This window comes from Vigna unguiculata, chromosome 6 (assembly GCF_037176805.1).
Source record: "Vigna unguiculata cultivar grain cowpea cultivar isolate G323 ecotype 2 chromosome 6, ASM3717680v1, whole genome shotgun sequence".
Lineage (NCBI taxonomy): Eukaryota > Viridiplantae > Streptophyta > Magnoliopsida > Fabales > Fabaceae > Vigna > Vigna unguiculata.
The window spans coordinates 42,279,044-42,303,066 of NC_140797.1; the positions used below are offsets into that span (position 1 = coordinate 42,279,044).

At 35.8% G+C, this 24,023-nt stretch overlaps 1 protein-coding gene and 1 pseudogene across 13 annotated transcripts; both read right to left on the reverse strand.

The window, feature by feature from the left end:
* Positions 1 to 1,046: 1,046 nt before the first annotated feature.
* HIT1 (Membrane trafficking VPS53 family protein) lies at positions 1,047 to 13,127 on the reverse strand. 2 transcript variants are annotated; one of them, XM_028076884.2, is made up of 24 exons: positions 12,848 to 13,127; positions 12,674 to 12,768; positions 12,530 to 12,586; positions 12,288 to 12,438; positions 12,103 to 12,173; positions 10,649 to 10,773; positions 10,269 to 10,429; positions 10,032 to 10,173; positions 9,576 to 9,639; positions 9,178 to 9,363; positions 9,024 to 9,065; positions 8,470 to 8,574; positions 8,329 to 8,388; positions 8,030 to 8,107; positions 6,819 to 6,926; positions 6,646 to 6,711; positions 6,481 to 6,558; positions 6,282 to 6,415; positions 6,101 to 6,194; positions 5,745 to 5,822; positions 4,725 to 4,787; positions 3,920 to 3,988; positions 3,652 to 3,747; positions 1,047 to 1,504 (listed from the first exon to the last, which is right to left on the reverse strand). In XM_028076884.2, exons 1-24 carry the CDS (start codon positions 12,894 to 12,896, stop codon positions 1,214 to 1,216), a joined length of 2,463 nt encoding a protein of 820 aa, XP_027932685.2. In that variant the 5' UTR covers positions 12,897 to 13,127; the 3' UTR covers positions 1,047 to 1,213. The 2 variants fall into 2 exon arrangements, with proteins under 2 accessions (XP_027932685.2, XP_085530960.1); XM_085674834.1 differs by lacking the exons at positions 12,530 to 12,586; positions 12,674 to 12,768; positions 12,848 to 13,127 and having other exon boundaries at positions 12,103 to 12,156; positions 12,288 to 12,406.
* A 2,227-nt stretch (positions 13,128 to 15,354) lies between these two features.
* On the reverse strand, positions 15,355 to 23,579 carry LOC114186873 (pentatricopeptide repeat-containing protein At5g66500, mitochondrial pseudogene; annotated as a pseudogene). 11 transcript variants are annotated; one of them, XR_014995924.1, is made up of 4 exons: positions 21,744 to 23,579; positions 16,224 to 16,298; positions 15,716 to 15,866; positions 15,355 to 15,607 (listed from the first exon to the last, which is right to left on the reverse strand). The product of XR_014995924.1 is annotated as a pentatricopeptide repeat-containing protein At5g66500, mitochondrial pseudogene, transcript variant X10 (transcript). The 11 variants fall into 11 exon arrangements; XR_014995920.1 differs by having other exon boundaries at positions 15,716 to 16,053; XR_014995922.1 differs by having other exon boundaries at positions 16,202 to 16,298.
* Between the last annotated feature and the right edge of the window lie 444 nt (positions 23,580 to 24,023).

Consider the following 24,023-nt stretch of genomic DNA (forward strand, 5'->3'; position numbering starts at 1 on the left):
TTTATGATAAATATTGATTGGATCGAAATCAAAATGAACATGTTAAGGTTGGTCATTCTCTAAACATACAATGATGAAGAAGATGATGATAATTAAAGTGGTTAAAAGTACAATTAAAAAACAAGAAACTTAGTACAAAGATTAATGATGAAATAATAGGTTAACAACAGAGTACATTATGAGTTAATCTTTAAATTTAAAGTGACATAAGATGGAAATATGAAATATATAATGCAGTATTTAATAGATTTCATTTTTTAAAAATAAAAAATAGTTTCCTGTTATTAGTTATAAATCTTAACTTTAGAATTCATTAAAAAAGAGATTCTGATTTTGCATTGCTTGGTATCATTCATTTTTAACATCTGTTTTTGCTACAAAGTTATAGAAGAACTATTAAGTATTTATTTCGTAAGAGAAGTAATTAATTTATAGGCTTTTTTAGGTGATTAATTAGTTTATTAGTTTATCTGATTGAAAATAAATTATTTGATGTGTTCGATTATATTGATTTTTTAAAATCTACTAACTTTGATTTGATAAGTAGTGTATGACTTAAATTGAAAGTTGTGACTTTTTCCTAATGTCTCAGTTAATTTCTAAAAACAATAGTTTACATAATTAATATCTCATTGTCGATACTACATACAGTCATATTTAGTTATTTGTTACTTTTAGTTCTTCTAATAAGCTCTAATAATACATTTAATTTATATTTTATTAAAATTCAGATTATCACATACATATGCATAATAGATCAACATTTTGGTTTCCGACTCCTAGTTTAATTTTTTAATATTTAAGCTTCACAACGTGTCAGTCGAAGAACATTCCGTAACTTCATTTACTGACAGTTGTATTCCATTGTCCTCTTAGCCCAACATCGTCCACTAGGCTCTAGAATTAATCTCAATATCAATCACACAAAATTCAACAGTTTCAGAATGGAGCAAACAGACATGACAATTTTAAAAGCCCACGATAGTGTGAATCGGGGCAGTAACAAGCAACAGACAAAAATAATCATTTATGAGCTACAGAAAGAATGATGCAAATTTGTAGCTAGATCTCTTTATTATCAGCTTTCAGTTGTTCGAGTGAAATCAGATAAACATGATATTGAACTTACATAAAGAATGAAAGAGAAGAAAAAAAAACACTAAAAAGGCTTAAGGGCACCGGCCAAAAAATAGGGGTTGTAACACTCTCTTAATTATGGATTAAAGAGCTTTCTGAAAGGACCATCTTTCCTGTCTTTGGCAGCTTCAGTTAGAGCTAGGAACCGCTTGAACCCAGTGGTGGCAGCTCCTCGTCCAAGTGCAGCAGCCCTAGTTAGAACATCCTCTCTCGACGCGATGAGTCCAACCGCAGAGGGGCTAGGTACCACAGGAGCTACTGGAGGAGCTGCTGGTACAATTGTAGGTGCAACCTGAGTTTGCTTAATACCAGGCCCAAGTTTGTTGAAGTCATCAAGAATGCTTTGTTGATCAGCTTTTTTCAGACCCTGAAAACACAAATCAAATCATCCAAACATTACAAATCATGCATTCGGTTGCATCTGACAAACCAAATGATTTGCCTCACGTGATAGAATTCATAAGCAAAGCATGAACCATTGCCGAATAATAACTAATATAGTTTAATTGAAATATTGGTTTATTTTTTACATATTTTCAGTTGGATTTATGCATTGCATGCTCCTTATCAGTCTCGATTCTTCAGCAATTATATCAGTACCTTCATATAATCTATGTACTAGGGTAATAACACTAATGGCAAGGTTTGTAAATAGCAATGTTATCAATAGTGCATAACCGGTTATGATGTTGAGCAAAAAATCCGTAATAGAAGTATCGAAAATAGCATGACAGATAAATTTACACCCTAAAAAAACAACAAAAATGACATATATCAAAAATAGCATAATGACAAACTAATTTCATAATATTTATAAAATTCTCATGAATGTCATCACAAAGTCTTAAACATGATTAAAAACCACTAATACTTCATTAAGTAATTTGAGGATACATTGCTTAGGTTTTGGGTGCTGGACGTTATCTATAAGTGGAAAATAATTGGGAACAATGTTTTAAAAGAAAAGGTAAGAAAAAACAACTAATTGGTTCTGAAAATTTGTGAAAGAAACACAGAACTATAAAAACAGAGCAGCAACTAGACGAGGAACATGTGAAAAGGGAGAAGAGAAAATAACAGAAAAACAGATGAGGAAGAAAGAAACAGAAAAGAAACAAACAAAAAGGACAAGAAAGATAGGGTAAAAAAGTTGGTTTCAAGGTCTAGGTCGTCGGACCTTATGTCGCCAGGGTAAGTTTTTGCCATAGATGACTCAAAGGAGACTCCACGACCAAGAAGGCTCATTCTCTAATGCTTTCCAGGCTTAGGGTTCTCGCTCTGTGAAGATTCACGTTCATAAAATAGGGCTCTCCCGTGAAGAAGATTCACGTTCTTAAGCAAGGGCTCGTATTTAAAAATGGACCAAGCCCAAAAGATTTTGAAAAATGAAAAATAAAGGGCCGATATTCCGCCATAGGAGCCGTGAACCGCCACAGCACCACGTCCATGGCAGGAGACACGGCAGAAATGGCGTAAGATGCCATAACCTTCAAAATAGTGGAAGGTCATCGGAAAAACCGCCCCCATACCGTTATCGCGCGCAGCCATTTGATAACGCTGAGTAGATTATCTTAGAGGACCCAAAATTACTGAAGTGTACTTAGGAGGAATAAAATAAGCAGAACAGCAAACATGGCGAGGGAATAGAAAAGGAAGGAAATAGTGAGGATTTAAGCTATAAGATAGACAGAGAAAAGTGGGCATGAATTTGGTAAGATATGGGAAGAGAGACTAGCAAATCATCGATGAACTTTTGTATCTTTTCATTATTCCTTTTATGATTCTACCCGTGTAATTAGGATTACTACCACTTTTTCTGTGACGACATAGCAGGGTTCCTATCAGATTACTTGTTATAACATTTTAATTTAGAAAAGATGACTGTTGAATTAGTGATCTTGATCTTCTAGTGACAGATTTGCCAAAATTACTAATTTCCACAAACGGATTCTTCTAATGCTTCTATGTAAGCTCCTCAAGTTTGGAATATAACATTACTTTCCTAAGACGTTATGCGTTATTGAATTATCGATCCATGATCGGCTACAGTGACAGATTTGCTAAATTACTAATTTTCACAAATTGATTCTTCTAAGTGTTTCTGTGTAAGCTCCTCAAGTTTGAAAAATAGCATTACTTTCCTTATATTTAATTGTCCATTGAATTGCAGATCCTTGATCTGCTACAGTGACAGATTTGATAAACTACTAATTTTCACCAATTGAGTCTTCTAAGTGCTTCTTTGTTAGCTTCTCAAATTTGTCATGTAACATTGCTGATATCCTAAGAGGGTGACATTTGCTTATGAGTGTTCAGCTAGCATTAATAAGCCTAATTGAAAATGACCAGAATAATTTTATTCAGTCGTGAACTTAACCATAAATTTATTTCCTATATTCTATAAGAGCAGCCTTGGCAGACTCATCTCAATAATCAGAGGTCCAGAACAAAGAAATAATGCAAAAACCAGCAATCAATCAACCAGAGATTTTGATAGAACAAGCTAATTATAACCTTAAGCTCCAGGATGCGTTGGAATTCCATGGGTGTACCCTCAGGTAGCAATGCACGATAAGTATCTGCTACAGAATCAACTGGAGAAAGTATAACCTGAACACGGACATTCGTACAAATTTGTCAGAAGGAATTCAGGTTGGGTTTTAGGTTGAAGTATTTTTCTATTCATAAACTCCTTCGGATGTATTTAACACCAAATAAGCTATAACCCAAACACAAAATTATTTTTACATAATAACATTTTACTAATAAATGCTCAACAAACCTTCAAAAGGGCCTCAGCTTTGCTCATCTCGCGGCTCACAAACTTGGAATAGCTAGCAGCACCTGATGTCTATCACAAAAAAAGACAACAGTTAGTCTAAGGAGATAAACCAGTGACAACCATGCAACAAATCTATAATTTGAGATGCAAACACAACGTCATTTTCACTACTAATTTGACAATGGATTCTAGACTGCTTGAAGACAGTTTTGTCAATGCAGTGCAATACAGCTCATATGCGTCATAAAATAGCTGGTTGGTCAAGATAGTCACATCAGTAATGAACAGTAATGCAAATCTTATCTCACTATCCTAGCACCTCTCATTTTAATGAACTGTAATGCAAATTAGAGTACAAACCGTGTATTGATTGATATTTAAGCATTACTACCAACAGGAAGGTAGACTCTTTAAGCATGGACTGAACTCTCAGAGAGATGAATAACCAAAAAAATCTGAAATATCAATTTCTATTCACTTCGGTTTGATTCTAAAATATCAATTTCTAGTCCAGGTTTATGTGTATTTTATCTCTGAAATTTTATTATCAATAAATATCGTCCATCCCAAAACTAGATCTGGAAATATATTTTGAGTTTCTTGTAAGAGGCATTTTCTAAAGTGAAAATTCCCGGAAAAGAAAAACTTGAAAATGGAGTTGTCAAATTAATATAAACAAGGGAGAGAGGTACAATTGGACAACAGAACAGCATAGGTTATCATGATGGTGATATTTCTTGTGGTACAAACATCATACGAAGTTATATTTAAGCAGTAGAAACTATTGAATACAAATTAATATCACCTGTCTACCAAGGGAAGGAACTTCAAGAAGAATCGTCTTAACAGCTTGGGTATCCAATAGCATCTGCAGAAATCAGTTCATTAGTTTATTAACATCATAAATTGGGTTGCAAGAGCTCCTTGGAAGCATATATTATTATCATTACAAAAAGAAGCAAAGGATTCTTCTTACTACATCAAATATTTAATTGTAGTCATGATACAAAATAGAAAAGAATTATTGCGTTATTTTAATATATGAAATGTCATTTAAGATATTAATATATTTCTTATTTTTATGGATTTTATCTTTGATAACAAATCTAGTTTAAGGAACCGTATACCTAAATATGATTTATCTTGGATTTTTTTCATTTATGATTTATTATATTTGGGTGATAAATACCTTGGTGCATTATGTAATTAAGTCATTAGCATAATTGTATGTCCTTTATCCAGAGAATATATGAAAATTTGAGTCAATGGAGCAATCCACCCAAAAGGAACAATCTAGCTAGGATCAGGGGAGCACCCAGCCAAATGAAGTACTCTTTTTGTTCATTTGTTTGTGGTGTACCTTACAAAAAGGAACACTCTGGTTTATACACTTTACCTGCCAAAAGATATGGTGGTGGCGAACATTATGGACTCTAAAGTCTAAACCTTTTTCAGGCATAGACAAGAGAAATGCCTTAATTCATTAAATTACCATTTAAGAGTAAGAGTGAAGAAAGTTCAATTTAAAAATATTCAAAAGAGAAAGTCAGAGACATCATGCAAATTAATAACCATCTTCTATGTTAGACATTTTAAAGGGATCTTGATAGGGATCTGATTAGTGTATTAATAAGAGGTCCTTCGTTCCTTTCTTTAATTTTAATTTACGGTTTTGCAAGATACCTTGTCCACTGCATAGTATTTCCATTCTAATAAATTTCTTTATCCATAAAACATAAACCAGTTCGCAAATAAGAACCTGTCAAAAACTATGCTTTGACTTTACCACTCATGTAACTGAAGGAATTAAAAAAATAGTCAGTACCTGTTGAGCTCCAGTTTCTGATATTTGTTTGCACTTGAAAATGTTGGAATAAAAGCGTGGACCAAGAGATGAAGCAAGCTGCGGATTAAAATAAAATATTAGACTAAAAAAAGTTCAACTAACTGCACACCATGTGATTACTAGGGATGCTTAACTTCAGAAGATATTTCAGAAACAATTGAAGATGAATATGAAATAACAGAACGGCAAATTCAAAAGAAAAAATTATATTAAAATAAATAATGTATACTTGATTAATTATAAAACTGTAAGTATTATGTTAGAAGAGAAACTGTCCTTAGCTTTCACATAAAAAAACCAAAGTTGCATGTATTTAATCTGTTATAGAGAATCACCTTGTCCAGGAAGAACTGAAAGTAGATGGGTGAAAGAAGACTTCCAAGTGCAGGAATGCTAGTGGTTAAGATTGAATTTATGGCATTAACATACCTGCATGACAATAGTACAGTTAAACTAATGAACTTTGTCACAAGATATATAATCATTTATTGAATTTTATTAAGGAATTCAACTTACTCTGATTGATCACCAACACTCTCAAGCGTACCCCAAGGGACACGGGTCATTGCAGCCATTTCAATGTCGAATTTAGTTTCCAGACCATGCACCAAGGTCACCAATGATTTTGTTATAACGGCTGAGAACTCATCCTGTATATATCTCTGTTAGAATGAGAGCTGTAGAAAAAAAAAACACTAAGAGAAGGTATTAATACCTGCACTTCAGACATATCGACCCCTTCTGCATATTGAGGGTCAATTATTTTAGACACGCTTTCAGCCAGTTCACCAGCCTATCAAGTATAAATATAAATGTCAGTAAATCAGGCTTCAGGCATTTACTCATTATGAAATGGATGAAAATGGTCAAAGAAACCAACCGTTTTGTGGCAATATTCTGCTGAATTCACAATGTAACAAATCACTCTTTCGTCCTTATCAGATGTCTGTTCAAAATTTCCAGAGAATTAAAACACACACATAATGAAAGCTGTTTGACAGCATTAATATGCAACTTCTCACTATGATGAATAACCAGTTGCTTTGAAAATACCTTTATTTGTCCATCCATGCCTGTGGCTGCTGCAACAATTCCAGTTCCCCCCTTTGGGAGTCTAGCAAAGAGCTTCGTAGCATACGCTTTGAGAACTCTTTGGAAAACCTAAGATTGAAAGGGAATAAAGTCATAAACTGCATGAAGCTAGACCCATTACAATCCAGTATGCACTGCAATTAAAAATCAGTTTACTTTCAGCCACAAAGTTAAAAAAATACTATTTTTAATACTCCAAAACTTAAAACACTACAGCCAAAGATGATACATCCTTCTTACTATTTTTTCTACCACATTCAGCTACACTTAATACTAACATAAGCTAAAACGGGCAACTCTTGAATAAGATGTGGGGCAAATATTTTGTGTCATCACTTAATTATATCAAACAGTTTTGCAAACGAACATGCTGTTTAACCTGATATAAGCCATGACACTCCCGGATCAGAAAACTCACTCTTTGTCTTCTCTCTTTTTATTTTTGAAAGGAAAGAAATATAATTAGAAGATATAAAATATGTAGGAGGAAAATAATATATTATCTTAAACACTAAACAAAAGACAAAACAATAAATAAGCAAAGAAACCAGACTCATCAGGACAACTACGCTCTTTATCTGACAAAGAAACTCTTTGAACATCCAGAGTGGACTCTTGACTAACACATTAACAATAAAAGATAATAACTTCTAATCAAACTGAAATGTGAGGAAAACACTACATTATTAAGCTTCATTAAGAGAAGGGGCATTAAAATAATAACAACATTGCAAGTACTAATGATATTACAAGACTCACTGAAACAATGCCTATTATTCTGCTTTTTTTACTAGTGTTCTCAATTCAATGAATCCCGTCTTTAACAGAGTTCAAGAAATTGTGATACTTGAGTCGGCACAACCACTAATCAGCAAATAGATGGAATTGAACCCTTCAACTTTATTTGAGCAAGTGTTTTTTTAATCTTTATTAATGAAGTCCATTTGATACAAGTAAATAGGTTGACATATATATTTGTATTTCAATGGACATTACGAGCAATAGTCCAAAATTTGGACACAAACAATAGTATGTCACTATATTTTGATTTCAATGGCTAAACAACTATCATAACAAGGAATATAAAACGGCAGAAAATGAGTTAAAAGCTTATGCATTATCACTTCTTATATAAAATAGAAACATCAAACTAAAAAATTATAAAACTTTACCTTCAACAGATTGAATAGTGTCTGGTTCTTTGTTAAAGCACTGCATCTCTTCAAGCTTCTCTTGATAATAAGAAACAACTATGTAGCACGACACAGAGAAATAAAGCAAATAAAAAGCATATCAAAAACTGATTGTGAAAGGGGCAAAAAAATATTTAAGCTATTTAGCCACACTAGTCTTTCACAACAGTTAATCAGATACTAGCTATAAGAACATCTAACAGCTGACAAGACATGAAATAATAAAGAGGCAAATTACACTGCTCTAACGTAACCTGCTAAGAGATTGAGGGACTCACCTGCATGCTACTGGATAAAACATTACTCTGACTTCCCTCCTCAATATCCCATGTCTCTTCCTATAGTGGATGAAACGTTTAATCAAGATTAAGAAAATAAGTAAATCACAGAACACCTCTAAAAGGTGATACACAAATTACCTGAACTAGTTTCTCCAGACTTTCCATTAGCGTCTTTTCTTCCAATTCTACATATACTGTTAAGTGAGGCTCAAAGCAAGATGAAATAATTCCACGGAAATTGAACTGTCCAAATAACATAAATGTCTGTCAGGTTTGTCTTGGCAAAACAGTCCAATAGAATAAAATGAGAAAACCTCCAATAAAGCCACAACTACAACCAACAGTATTTGTGAAATCAAGAAAATATAATCCACAAAATAACCTGGGCTCGAGATCTTGTAAACTAAAAGCAATGTCCTAAGGTATAATACATCCTTTTTTGGGGGTGTAAGAAAGTACTAAGTATGTTGTGTCACAAACTTAACTAGGAATTAGCATAAAGAGCCACGCAGCAGAAAACAGTGACCAAGAAAAGCAAGAAAAAAAAAATCACTGAAAGACAAACCAAAAAGGTTAATTCCTCAAGAATTTACATCATCATGACAGCATATCTCAGACCACAATTGTAAACATATGTACTTAATCTATAAAATCAATTATATAAATAGGAAAATAGTCAAATGAGACCGTACCCCAGCTCCAGGCACTGCCAAATCTTTAGTTCCATCTTTCTCCTGTTTATACAAAAATTAAAACATGACAATCATTTGATAACTACAATTTTGAAAGGAGAAGAAAATAACTTATAAATAAGCACTGTTAACTTCAGAAATTTATAAAACATACTTCAGTGTCACCTCCTTGATGAGCAGCAAGCTTTTTTTCATACTTCTTCCGGATATCCAAGGCACTATTACTAGAATTAGTCCCCCTACCGATTTCTTCGATCTCATTTGCAATTTCTCTGTTTTGAGTGCCTCCCCCAAATTTCTCAGCCAATTCATCCTCAAACTCTAAAGTTCTTTGTAAAGCCTGCAAGAAATTGACAGATGAAACACCGAAATAACACAAAAATGTAAGTGTTTTCATCTGAAATACAAAATTGACAGCTTTTGTACATTGTAACCAGCCTCTGCGAAATAACATAAGAACATCCGTTGACAGTTATATTGTAATTAGAGGTCCTGGGAATGGGAAATGGATACAAAACAGCATCATTGGTATTGTATTATTCAATGGCTTACCAATAACAAGGTTCCAACATCTGGCTTTTCCTTTAGATTAGCAAGAATGTCCTCGAGTTGTTTTCTGTAAAAACAAGTATCATAAACAGAATAATGTTTTTCTATACAATAACCAGAACTAAATTTATTACATTTGAAATGACAATATTCTGTAAAATGCTTAATTCCATCACAACTTTTTGCAAAACCATAACATAAAATATACAACAAAACATTCAAAAAAGATTTTGTAAATGATTGGAAATCAATGTCAGACGGAAGGAAAATGAAGTTCAAGTAACACGCCCAAACTGCCGCAATAAATTTATTCATATTCAATAAATTATAATGTCATTTCGCAACAAACAAGGGGTAAACCTGTTTTACTATGGCCATGATTTCTTTAAAGGGCAAGCGTGAATCCAGTGTTACATAACTTATACTAAGATGGTTTGCATAAACAAGTAAATAACATACCTCGTCTTCTTGCAAAATAGGATACAGAGCCGATATGAAACATGCCATGAAGCTGGAAAGATTTTCCAAATTTCTTCATTTGATCTCATTCGGCGCTTAATCCATGCATATCTTCGTTCGGTTTTGTCCAACTTTGCAAGCTCTATAAATATGGAAAAATATAACCAAATATAGAAATTTGACAATAACCCTATGAATAAATTTATACAATTAATGTAGCAGATGAATGAAACATACCAGCTCCTTCAAAAATTTGTTCGTACGAAGTAAGCTCCCTATTGCAGAAATTATTTACCAATTCTTCCCTCACAGAAGGCTCTAATGCATCAACAACCAGGCAGGCATCAGACAACTGCTGTAGCAAATTAGTTTCTTCTGACTCCTTTCCAGTACCTAAGCTGAGACAAAAACAGAAAATTGAGGAAGCCAGTTACACATAGCCTCTTTGGATCAAACAGCTTCCACAACAAGTGAGGTTAATAGCAAGTCATAAAAGAAATATTAGGAAAAAATAATACATGAGCATTCTAAATAAACATTGTATATCCAATTCATATTATAGTGCCCATTGAGATTTCCAAAAGAGCAGAAGATAGAAATCAGTAAGAATAATATACCTAGAAAAATCAGAAAACACATGTGACTTGAGTATTTGCTTGATATTCTTAAACTTCTCCCTTAGTTCCATGATCTTTGGGATATCCCTATAGGCCTCAAAATGACTACATAACTGGTTCACTGCCTGAAATACAAGATAACAGTATGAACAAATTGATAGATAAACAAAAGCAAGAAGTTGAGTTTACAGATTAGTTAATTAAAACAATAAGCATAACTTTCATCATCAAATATATGAAAAAGAAGGACCATAAACCATGATCAGATAGTGCAGACCAAATAAACCAAAGAAGACTTTCAAAGTATAATATTTGGGCAAATTATTGCGCTTAGCATCAGGTTTAAGCGCCACTTTCTGGATAAATTAAGAAATAATAGCTTAAGCACTTTCAGGAAGCTGGAAAAAATAAACAATTATTTATTCAAAATAAGTTGAACCATATCTGTATTTGATAGTAGATGGTTTTAATTTTGAAAAAATTATTCCAGGTAAAATTGAATCTGAAGTGAAGTGATTTATGTTTGGGAACTTGGTGTCTCAAAAGTAAGTTTGTAGTGAAACTTAATATAAAATTCTCAACTTAACATAAAAGTTTCTTATTTCAGATTCATGTTTAATCATATCTCGCAGTCAATAACAATGACAAACAACCAGGCCATATCCCACCACCTGCAGATACAAATTCAAAGCAAAATGTGGTGTACACCCAGAAGCAAAAATCAATATCAAGGGGATTGATATTAGAAAAACAACTGGTAAATCTAATGAGGTTTCTTTACTAGAGCTGGAACATCCAACAGCCTATTTGTAACCCCTCCCCTTCTCCCCCAAATTAAGCAGAAGCCTATTTGTTATACATCCTTACAAAATCTATAGAGATGAGCAATGATAGAACCTTCCTATGATAAAATGTCTATACTTCGTCCACTCTTTATCATTTGACTAAGGTGAATTAAATGTGGAAGATATACTACAAGGAGACACCTTTGCGGGGAAGACACCATATTAAATCACTTTACTTTTCATAAAAACTCTCTCAATATCTACAATGACAGAGATGTCCTCTTATACATCACAATAACTACATTTTCCTCTTCAATACAAAATGAAATATGTCATTTGACTCAATCAATGATCCTTTACAAATTCTTTAGTGAATTAATTTCCCTTGTTTACCACTACATGTAGAACAAGAAAAGATATGCAAAAGCAAAACAATCAAATATTAATGTTTAAAATCAATGATAAAGCTTAAAAGTTAAAACCATAACGCTTTGTGGAGGCAACTGAAAGCCTCAAACTGATAAACAACTAATAAGAAAACCGTAGTAACAAGCTCCAATGCAAATACATCCTAAACTAACACAATAATCAGAAATATCAACAGTTAATCACACAAATGCGGACCATGCGATACACGACAGTAAACCGTGCAGTAATTATATTGGATACCTCCAGTTGTGCAGCTGCCTCTTTATACTGACGCTTTGAAGCCATCACTTGAAGCTGTTCAACGGCAGAGACTGCCATATAATAGGTAAGTTTGTTGAAGTAAAAGATAAAAAAGCTTCTACGAGTCAAAAAATTTATAAAGCATGCAACAGCCTATAAAACAGAGGCGTATAAGCAAGATTTACCTAGCATTGTAAGACGATGCAGTGCAGTAATTGTGGTAGTTATATGCTTCTTCGCGAAATCCAGTTTCTTAATGTCACGGCATATTTCTTGAACCATTGTCTCACTCTGCACAGCTTTAGTTTTTATCTCTCGGATCTTATACATAAGCTCCTGCATTCACAAAGCAAGACACTGATAAAACGCACGCGTCGCAACACAAAGGTCGAAGCAGGAAACTAAACTACTTCGCACGCACGCATACCTCAACGGCACGTGTGGCGGCGGCGAGATCTTCCTTCGCCTTAGTTCCTGAATTGCTCTGAAATCAGAGAATCGGAGGCATGAGAGAGCGAAAACGACGGAACAAATCCAAATCAGGCGACGTTAATTGAAGAGATTTTAACACCTGTTGCCGAACGGCGGTGAGAATTCCAGCATCTACGGTTCGAATCTCGTTCTGGATTTTCTGCATCAGCGGCTCCACGCCGGAGAGAGACGCCTCTGCATAGCGAAACGCGGATTTGGTAAGCGAAACGTTGGAATAAAAGTGTTGCAAGTGAGATTTGGATTTGTGGCGTACCGTTGGGGAACATCTGGTTGATGTACTCCAGAGCACTTGACTTGTCCATTGGTGAGGGCGAGAATGAGCTCAATCAGAAATGCATGAACGATGATGGCGATGGTAACGTTCGGATCTCTAGATACGCGTGTTCGACGCCATTGATGCTCTTCGAGTTCTGGTGGATCCGATTTCAGAAGTGTCTGCTACGACGCTGGTGATACTGCTACTTTTCGTCTTCTTCTTCAACCTCTGGACACTGCTCTCTAATACATCAAACTCCGAGGACTCCTACTGAAATTTTCATAAGAACAACAAAAAAATAACTAAAATGTAATTACTTAAAATCTACATCAACAATTTGTTATTTATTTAATTAACTGTGAATTAATATATATTTAAAAAAAATACATATGCTAGTACTTTAAATTATTGCTTATATTTTTTTCAATTTCATATTTTTTTATCGTAGATTTTGTTGTCTTTAAACATGGTTGATCAAATTAATTTAATGGATGTCTTTAATTTTTATTTATTTTCACAATTTCTACATTATCACCTACAAATCACAATTTTTAATAAAATCATTCATTATTATATACTAATGATATTTTACTCTAATCATATTAGTTAACGAAAAATTTTAACACTACAAAAAATATAAAAAAAATAATTAATAGCCTAAATATTTTTTACAAAAATTGAATTAAAAATACTTAAATTTGCCATTAGCTTTAAAATTAATTAATCCTAGATTAAATAAAGAGTTAAAATCAACATTAATCAAATAAAATATAGATTAATACAATTTAATGTCAAAACTTATTAAAATCCTTTGATTATAATAAAACTAATGATGTTCATTGTTAATAATTTATTAAGGACCTTAACAGATAAATTTGTTAACTTTTACTATTTCTTTTTTCATTTTGACATGGTTATATTGCAAGCCACACAACTAAAGTGTCTATTCTAGGATGTTCTAGTGTATTTGAAAAAGAAGGTAAAACAAACATTTATCATTTTCTTTTCATAAGCTCTAAACATTTCTTTATTTAACTAATTTGACATGAAGTTACATATTTTTAATGTATTAGTTTGGATTTTTTTTTTCATATTATCATGTATGTAATTTTCCTTTATATGTATTTGGCTTAGTATATTTTGTACATAATATCGCTTTCCATTGGTATAAACCTTTTTTAAAAGTTTTTTCGTATACAGTACTTTGTTTATCTTATAATAGTAAAAAGTTAACTATAATAACTTTATATCAAGATTAAACATTAAAATTACAATTACAATTAATTTAAATATATTATTTTAATTATAAAATTATTGTTCATAAAATGATGAGAGATGTAATATTTTATTGACAAATTATTTAAGTTGAAGGGTTATTTTGATATGTTACAATATTTTAGAAAAAAACGAAGATGTTAAATGTTAAGTCAATACGAACACCAATTAATCCAAGTATTAACTTGAACGATTAAAGAAAGTAACATTAAGATCATCAGAAATCCAAAGAGAGATAAATTATCCTTAGGGTGACTCATCTTAACATTGAATATGTAATTAATGTAGTATGCCAAATTTTTAACTCTCATTACGACCATTGGGATGTGGTTGTTTGAATTATTGAAATATATTATTAATGCTCACTACTGTAGACATTCATAAGGTATTATATTATTGTTGAAGATAATTTGATCTCTTGAAAAAAGAAATACAACAAGAAAATACAAGCTAAAGGTTTCGGTCACCAATAATCTCGTATTGTTAAAGCAACCATTATTATTAGTATTGTCAATAATAATAATAATATAACAGTATATTTCATATGAAAAAACCCAATACTTTAATATATTACAATATTTTTTTTATTCGTGCTAATATATTTTAAAAATATTTTCAATTTCTAAATAAATCAAGACCATCGAATATTTTCTAGTATTTAAAAAAAATTTAAAAGTAAAGGAATATTTGTTCTAGTTCATTTCATTCATTTTCTTTTTAATTTATTAAAATAAAACAACAGTCATAATTTCAATGTTAAAACTAATTACCCAATGAATATGAATTTTAAAATAGTATATATACTTCCTCCGTCTCTATTTATAAGACTATTTTTAGAAATTTTGTTATCCATCTTTGTCGAATAAATATATTTATTATCTTTTTCTTAAAATACGCTTAATTGAGTCACCTATTTTTCATTATTTTGTAAAATTATAATTTTATATATTGTTAGGAAATTTTAAAATCAAATGAAAACTCTTTCGTTTTGTTATCAGAAAGTTGATTTTGTTATCTTTGTGTACAAAAATAGTTAAAAAAATTAGGGAAGACCATGGCTCCCTCACCACGATCGTAGCTCCGCCCCATCCTCTGTCACTCTTTAATCTCATATGTTTAGAGTTTGATGATTGTTATAAAGCATTTTGTCACCACTCTATGTTTAGAGCTTAATAATTGTTTTTACATTAATCAATCAGAAATTCACGGTTGGCATATCTTAAAGATAATTATTGAAAAAAAATCATAAAACTTTTGAGATTGAATGAGAACACAAAACAGATTTTACACTATTAGTACACAGCATGTATTTCCTTTCAAAAACAGAAAGCATCTTCAGCACTAAATACAAATATATGTGGAAAGAAACAAAGAAAGGGTATAAAGTGAAAGCAAAACACAATCCTGCGACGTTTCTGTATGTGCTTCCTTCCGTTGCCTATCTGAACTTGCAATAATGCACCAAACTGTCCTTATTGTTTACTAAAAATAAAGAAAAAGGTATCACAGTATAGAAGAAACGTCGAGTATTAAAATGAAGCATATTGCACTCAAAAGATGAATAAAAAATGCATAAAATTGCATACTTACCATATTTAAACGAAGGGTTGTCATAGTTTGTCGTAGTATTTCACAGAAGATGCACTTGAATAAGCAGTTCTTTATGCTCACACAAATGATGTTATTTCTTGCAAGCTTTTCACAACTTGATATAACCACATCCTAGTCACAGATCTGCGTGCTGCGTAGACACCATAAAGATGACTGACTGGTCACTGGTTCACAGATATTCAAAAAACAAAAACCCACGAGAATATCTCATTTTAGATCGACCCCTCTTCCGAGTTGCAACTAAAATGAAATGAAGCAGTGATACAAATGAAATATATCATGAGATTGGCTAACTACCAGCCGAATAACTGCAAGACCTGCGAATACAAATGGAAGTTTCTCATAAACATGGTGTGAATGCATTAGATTGAGAAGGAGAACTTGCAAGCTCCATGCCAAATATTAAGAAACATATGGGTAGTAAGTTTCTATTTTGATTCAGGTCGTGTTCCAAGACCAATTAACCTTTGTAAGTTCTGACGGCTACCTATTGCCTTTGTAGGTTCTGACTGGTACCTATTGCCTTTGTAAGTTTCCACCATAGCCTCTGCACAATTCAAGGCTACATATTAACTGTAAGTTTGCGATTATGAACACCAAAAGTTAAGAAATGTATAAATAATAAACAAACAACAATAATTACATAACTGAAACTATACAAGTAATAAAGCGACGCAGTAAAAGCAATAGCCATAATTGATCTTGGGCAAACAACTCAATACTTTTAAAAGATTGACTATTGACTATATACATTCTACAATACACTAGGGTGCATTCATCTCTACATGTCAGACACAATCTGATAGCAGTACAGGCCCAAATGAAGAAATCAACACCATCCACCAGACCAATGAGGTAGCTGACACAATGACGTCAACAAGGGTTCGCAGGATGCCAAAATATTTAGTGGATTACAAACTTTGATACGTGGGGGAGTGAGTGAGGGAATATTGATATATTACGTGTCACTATTTGAGTGGGTTTGTTATGAGTTTGTTATTTCCTGATTCTGTCTTATAAATGTTATGAAAGAATGAATGAAAGGAGAAGAAGAAAGTTTTCATCTATTTTCTGCCTTTTTCTGTAGGAGGTTCCTTGACCTCGAATCAAGGCTTTTTTTCTCATATCATTTTTGGTGCTCTCGTTGAGAGGCGAACATGTCAGACCACAACACCCGTTCCAAATCCATCACCAATTTGGAAGAAGCTATTCTCAAACTCACCGTTAACCAAAATGAAATTACTACACGTTTGGACGCCATTGCTTCTCAGCTTTCCAGTCGCGACGTACAATCCCCACACTCTGGTACCCAAAGTTCCTTTCACTCCGATTCCCCTCCTTTCACACCGCATCTCCGTTTGGATGTTCCATGGTTTGATGGAACCGACCCCATGGGTTGGATCTTTAAGATCTCCCAATTTTTTGAGTATCATCGCACACCGGAAGTGGATCGACTTCGGATTGCATCTTTTTACATGGAGGGACCAGCTCTCAGTTGGTTCCAGTGGCTGCATCGGAACAATATGATCCCTTCGTGGCAAGAGTTTCTTCAAGCTCTCGAGGTTCGTTTTGCCCCTTCTTATTACGAGGATCCTCGTGGTTCTCTCTTTAAGTTGACACAGAGAGGTTCACTACAAGATTACTTGAATGAGTTTGAACGGCTTGCTAACTGCATTGTGGGTCTCCCTGTAACTTTTTTGTTGAGCAATTTTATTTCTGGGTTGACACCGGATATTCGTCGCGAGGTTCAAGCGTTGCAACCTCAGACTCTAACGCAGGCCGCGGCGTTAGCTAAGTTGCAAAAGGACAAACTCAATGACCAACGTCGTTCAATACGACATCGTCTTCCCGTATCATCCTCATCGGGACTGCCATTGCTTCCCACACCTTCTCGGCCACCGACACCGCTACCCAACTCGTCTAAGCCGCAGTATAAAAAGTTGACTCACAAAGAGATGTTGGCCCGTCGTGAGAAAGGATTATGCTACAACTGTGAAGAAAAATTCAATCCAGGTCACAAATGCAAGGGTCGTTTCTTTCTTTTAGTTGCCGTTGATGAGGAAGATGAAGTCCAAACCAAGTCCCCACATTTAGAGGCGGATCCTAGTACGCTTCATCAAGAAGGTGAAGATCTGGGCCAAAGTGAAGCCCAAATAAGTTTCAACGCTTTGGCTGGATTGCCAGCCCCTGAAGCCCTTCGCATAGTGGGCTACATCTCTAACCAGCCCACTACTGTTCTGGTAGATGGGGGGAGTACTCACAATTTTATCCAAGACAGAATGGCACGTTTTTTGAATTTGGGGACTCAGCCCACTAAAACACTACGAGTAATGGTGGGAAATGGTAGTGAACTTGAGTGTGATAGCATCTGTCCAGGGGTGGAATTGAAAATTCAGGGTCATAAGTTCCTGGTGAATCTCCATGTGCTCCCCATTAGTGGTGCTGACATAGTCCTTGGCATCCAGTGGCTCAAAAATTTGGGTCCTATTGTCACCGATTATTCCCAACTCACTATGAAGTTCGTTAAGGATGGGAAATTTGTGGAGTTTAAAGCTGATGGCCCCCCAAAGCCCAGTGACATTTCAGCTCAACAGGTTAAACGAATTCTACAAACACATGCTGCTGCAGGTTTTTTTCACATTCGTATACTGCCTACTACACCCTCATGAAATTCACAAGCCATCCCTAACCATCCTGTTCATCAAATATCGACCCTCTTAAAGAAATACTCTAAACTTTTCCAGAAACCGGCATCCCTACCACCTTCTCGTCGTATGGATCACCAAATACACCTCATTCCCAATTCCTCACCAGTCTCCGTACGTCCGTATCGATATCCCCATTTCCAGAAAGCGGAAATTGAGAAACAAATTGAGGAGATGTTGTCTGACGGCATGATACAACCAAGCCATAGCCCTTTTTCTTCCCCGGTCTTGCTTGTCAAGAAAAAGGACGGTAGTTGGAGATTCTGTGTTGACTTTCGTGCCCTTAATGCGATCACCATCAAAGACAAGTTTCCCATTCCCACGATCGACGAGCTCTTAGACGAGTTGGGGGGAGCTTCGTGGTTTTCAAAACTGGATTTGCGGCAAGGATATCATCAAATTCGCATGTCTGAAGCTGATATCCCTAAAACCGCCTTTCGCACGCATCACGGGCATTACGAGTATACGGTCATGCCGTTTGGGCTTTGTAACGCCCCTTCAACGTTTCAAGCAACTATGAATGAACTGTTAAAACCATTTATGCGTAAATTCCTGATTGTTTTTTTTGACGACATACTGGTTTATAGCAGGTCACTGGAAGCTCATATTCACCACTTGGAGCTGACTTTCCAACAATTAATACAGGGCGAGTTTTTTTTGCGTGGGACTAAGTGTTTATTTGCCCAGCAACAAGTTGAGTATTTGGGACATGTGGTTTCTGTAGCTGGTGTGGCACCGGACCATTCAAAAATTCAGGCAATGTTAGATTGGCCACCCCCTTCCACGATCAAAGCATTACGTGGCTTTCTGGGATTGACAGGCTTTTATAGGCGATTCATAAAAGGGTATGCAACCATAGTTTTTCCCTTGACTGCACTTTTAAAAAAGGATGCATTCCAGTGGACCAGTGAAGCTCAAACCGCTTTTGACACCTTGAAGACAGCCATGACTGAGGCACCGGTCTTAGCATTACCCAATTTTGACTTGCCTTTTGTCTTGGAGACTAACGCATCTGGCTTCGCCATAGGAGCGGTTTTGATGCAGGAGGGTCATCCGATAGCGTTCCATAGTAAACCATTCTGCCCAAAGCTCATGCGTTCATCTACCTATGTCAGGGAACTTCATGCCATTACCAGCGCCGTTAAAAAGTGGCGCCAATATTTACTGAGGCACTTCTTTACAATCCTCACGGACCATCGCAGCCTCAAGGAGTTGATGTCGCAAGTCATCCAAACGCCGGAACAACAAGTTTATTTATCGAAGTTGTTGGGCTTCGATTATTCCATACAGTATAAAACAGGGAGCACAAATGTAGTGGCAGATGCCTTGTCCCGTCCTTTTGATTTTGGTGACAGCCATCTCTTTGTTCTATCTATGCCTCGCTTCTTATTTCTTCAGGAACTCCGCAAGGCTCTCCTTACAAATGCTGAATTTGTTCAATTATTTAAGGAGGTACAAAATGACTCAAATGTTCCGGCGCACTACAGCATCCACCGAGACCTCTTGTTGTACAAAGGCAAAATCTGGTTAAATCATGACAATCCCTTCATTCCGGTATTGTTGGAGGAATTTCACAACACTCCACTCAGCGGGCATACCGGGGTTGCTAAAACTTTGTCGAGGCTCCAGCACAATTTTTATTGGAAAGGCATGCGTGAGGATGTTCAAAATTTCGTTGCTCACTGTGCAACTTGTATGCAAACCAAGTATGAAACTAAGCGGCCAGCCGGACTATTGCAACCTCTTTCTATTCCAATAGAACCATGGGTTGACTTGTCTTTAGATTTTATTACGGGCTTGCCACTCTTCCAAGGCTGTACGATCATTCTGGTGGTTGTTGACCGCTTCTCGAAGGGAGCGCATTTTGGAATGCTACCCGCGCATTTCACATCCTTTAAGGTCGCACAACTTTTTTTGGATATGATTTGTAAACACCATGGATTCCCTCGTAGCTTGGTCTCAGACCGAGATCCAATTTTCATTAGCAAATTTTGGAGAGAATTATTCCGGTTGTGTGGCACCAAGTTGCGCATGAGCACCTCTTTTCACCTGGAAACGGATGGCCAGACAGAGGTTTTAAACAGGGTCTTAGAACAGTATCTACGTTCCATGGTTCACAACAAACCGAATGATTGGGGAAAATATTTAGGCTTAGCAGAGTGGTGTTATAATACAACCACTCATTCAGCCACTGGAATGTCTCCTTTTCAGGTCACGTATGGCAAAGAGCCTCCTTCGATTCCTCAATATTTGGTGGGTTCCTCGTCAGTGGAGGCAGTTGATTCTCTACTTTCAACTCGACAAGACATGCTAATTACTCTTCGAAGGAAACTCCAAAAGGTACAAGATCAGATGAAGGCAAGTGCAGATGGCAAGCGAAGAGAGGTGGAGTATCAGGTTGATGATTGGGTTTATGTGAGGTTGCGACCCTATCGCCAAAATTCTGTTTGTGGTTCATCTTATGCGAAGCTGGGCAAGCGGTTTTATGGCCCATTTCGCATACTAGCACGAGTTGGACATGTTGCTTACAAGCTAGAGCTGCCTTCAAATTCCAAAATTCATCCAGTTTTTCATTGTTCGGTGCTTAAAGCTCATCGTGGTCCTATTCCTGTTCACCAAGTTGAGATGCCAGTTGAAACCCATGGTAATAGTCCGACAATTACTCCTATGGCTATACTGGATTCGAAGATAGACAATTCCACGACCCCTCCTGTAAAATTCGTTTTGGTACAGTGGAAAGGATTGGCTCCGGAAGACACCACTTGGGAAGATTGGAATGAATTGCAGCTGAATTATCACCTTGAGGACAAGGTGATTTTCCCAGGGAGCAATAATGATAGCAGTACAGGCCCAAATGAAGAAATCAACACCATCCACCAGACCAATGAGGTAGCTGACACAATGACGTCAACAAGGGTTCGCAGGATGCCAAAATATTTAGTGGATTACAAACTTTGATACGTGGGGGATTGAGTGAGGGAATATTGATATATTACGTGTCACTATTTGAGTGGGTTTGTTATGAGTTTGTTATTCCCTGATTCTGTCTTATAAATGTTATGAAAGAATGAATGAAAGGAGAAGAAGAAAGTTTTCATCTATTCTCTGCCTTTTTCTGCAGGAGGTTCCTTGACCTCGAATCAAGGCTTTTTTTTTCATATCACAATCACAAGTGTACCATTTATTTCAGAACCTGTCACTAATGATGAATCGATCGTGAATCAAATCATATGAACCACTTCTTACAGGTGAAAGGAATGGATAGATGAACTGTTTTGGAGGAATAGGAAAAAGTAACTTACTGGTTGATCTGTGGACATCCAATGGTAACCAATGATCTAAAAGAATGAGGGTAGATAGAAACGCTCTGCCGGATCAAATGTAGCTATTGATGCTTTTATATTGGCAAGTACAGCAGAAATCTCCCAATAGCAGTAAAGCTTCACTTCCGTATTGCTGAACAATCAAACAGATAGCGTCCTAGCATGTTGGTTCAAGCCTAGAACATTGATCCAACTATTTCCAGCTTCCTTCACCAATCCTTTTGTTCTCATGATGCTTCTCAATTCATCAACACGATCCCATCTGCCAATGGCTGCATAGAAGTTTGATACAAGAACAATATAGCTAGATTTATTGGGTTCCAACTGCAAGAGATGCTTCGCAGCCAATTCACCTCTTTCAACATCCTGATTAAGACTGCTGGCATTCAACAATGCTACCCAAATTCCTGCAGTAGGCTTAGTACCCTGCTCAACCATATTGTGATACACAGACCATACTCCTTCTATATTACCCGCTCGACCTAAGATATCTATGTAGCAAGCATAGTGCTCTGGATCTGGTTCAAGACCATACTTTTCCCTCAACAATTTGAAACATTTTTTGCCTTCCTCCACCAGTCCAGAGTGACCACATGCCGATAAAACTGACAAAAAAGTCACAGAATTCGGCAACACCTTCCTCTCTTCTTTCCTCATCTCCTGAAACAGCAAAACAGCTTCACGCCCCCACCCATTTCTTCCATACGCATCAATCATACAAGTCCATGAAATCACATCCTTCTCACAAATTCCATCAAACAACGATTGAGCAAGCGAAACCTTTCCACATTTCGCATACATATCCAACAGGGCATTACACAACTGAGTCTCACGAGTAAAACCCTGTCGAACCGCAACACAGTGCATCTGCTTCCCTGCCCACAAATCCAAATTCTCAGAGCACCCCACCAGAGCACTGGTAAGAGCAACAGCATTGGGCCTCACCAAGCCCATAGCTCTAAATGCCTCGACATACCTCCTATTCCTAACACACCCAGAAACCAACGAGTTATACATCACATCATCCTTCCAACCCTTCAAACTGCAAAAAACCTTCAAAGCATCATCAACACACCCGACACTGGAGTAAAAATCAATAAGAGCAGTGCTTAAAACAACCATATCACGCCCCATACACACCACCAAGCCATGAACCTGCCTTCCAAGCTCCAACGCCTTCAAAGAAGCACAAGACTTCAACGCGGAACACAAAGTAAACTCACTAAGCTCAACATTCGCCCTCCCCATCGCCCTAAGAACTCCAACAGCCTCAACAGGAAGATCGCACCGCAAAAAACAAGAAAGCAAAGCGTTCCAAGCGATAACGTCTCGCTGACCCATTTCGTCAAACACCTTCACTGCTTCATCCAAAGACCCACACTTGGAGTACATATCTACCAGCGAGGTTTTCGCAACGGTTCCGGAATCCGCGCCTGTTTTGACCATTTGGGCATGCACTTGTGTCCCAAGTTTAGACATATGCAAGAGAGTACAAGCGCGCAAGACGGAGGTGAAGGTGTAGGCGTCAACGTCGGCACGCGCTCGACGTAGAGAGTGGAAGAGGATCCATGCGGATACAGGATCGCCTCGACGAACATGCGTGGCGATTAGGGAATTGGTTTGGGAAATGTCTTGAGTGAGAGATGATGACGAAAAGTTGGTTGTGAACGTTTGGTGGTGCAAAGAATGGTTGATGATTTCGATGATGTTCGACACGTGGCGAAGATTGAGTGTAGAACACATTTTGTGACCGAGGTTTTGGATCATCTTCATCCACTGCTTCTACTATGATTACCACAGGACACTCGAATCCATGTCTACTTCAACTACTAAACCATGAAATTTCGTTATAACTAACTCTACCAAACCCATAATTCTTTTTTATTGTCAATATTGTCACAGTCGCGAAATTGTGACGAGACAGCGACCAAAATCAATTTAAAAAAAAAAAAACTAAATTTTAGACTTATAAAAAGAAAAACTATGAAAAATCTAAAAATAAATGATTTGCCAAACCAGTTTAAATTTGAGAGTAGATTACGTGTCAGAAAAATAGTAGCACTCTACTCGTCCCGGTGATAATCAAATTTTATTCAAAAGCAAAAGATTTAATGTCAAATAAATCCGACATTTAATATAATAATCAAATTTTATTTAAAAATAAAAGATTTAATTATGAAATTAATATGAGACTTAACAAAATAAATCAAATTTTAGATTTTAGTTAAAAAAGTTAAAAATTTAATTATCAAACAAGTC

Excerpts from the sequence above, each read along its gene's own strand:
- HIT1 (XM_028076884.2), bottom strand. The coding sequence starts at position 12,896 with ATGGACAAGTCAAGTGCTCTGGAGTACATCAACCAGATGTTCCCCAAC. Across the intron at positions 10,430-10,648 it reads GTGTTTTCTGATTTTTCTAG|CTTAGGTACTGGAAAGGAGT; the intron begins GTATATTATTCT and ends TTTTTGTCTCAG. Across the intron at positions 9,364-9,575 it reads ATGTTGGAACCTTGTTATTG|GCTTTACAAAGAACTTTAGA; the intron begins GTAAGCCATTGA and ends AATTTCTTGCAG.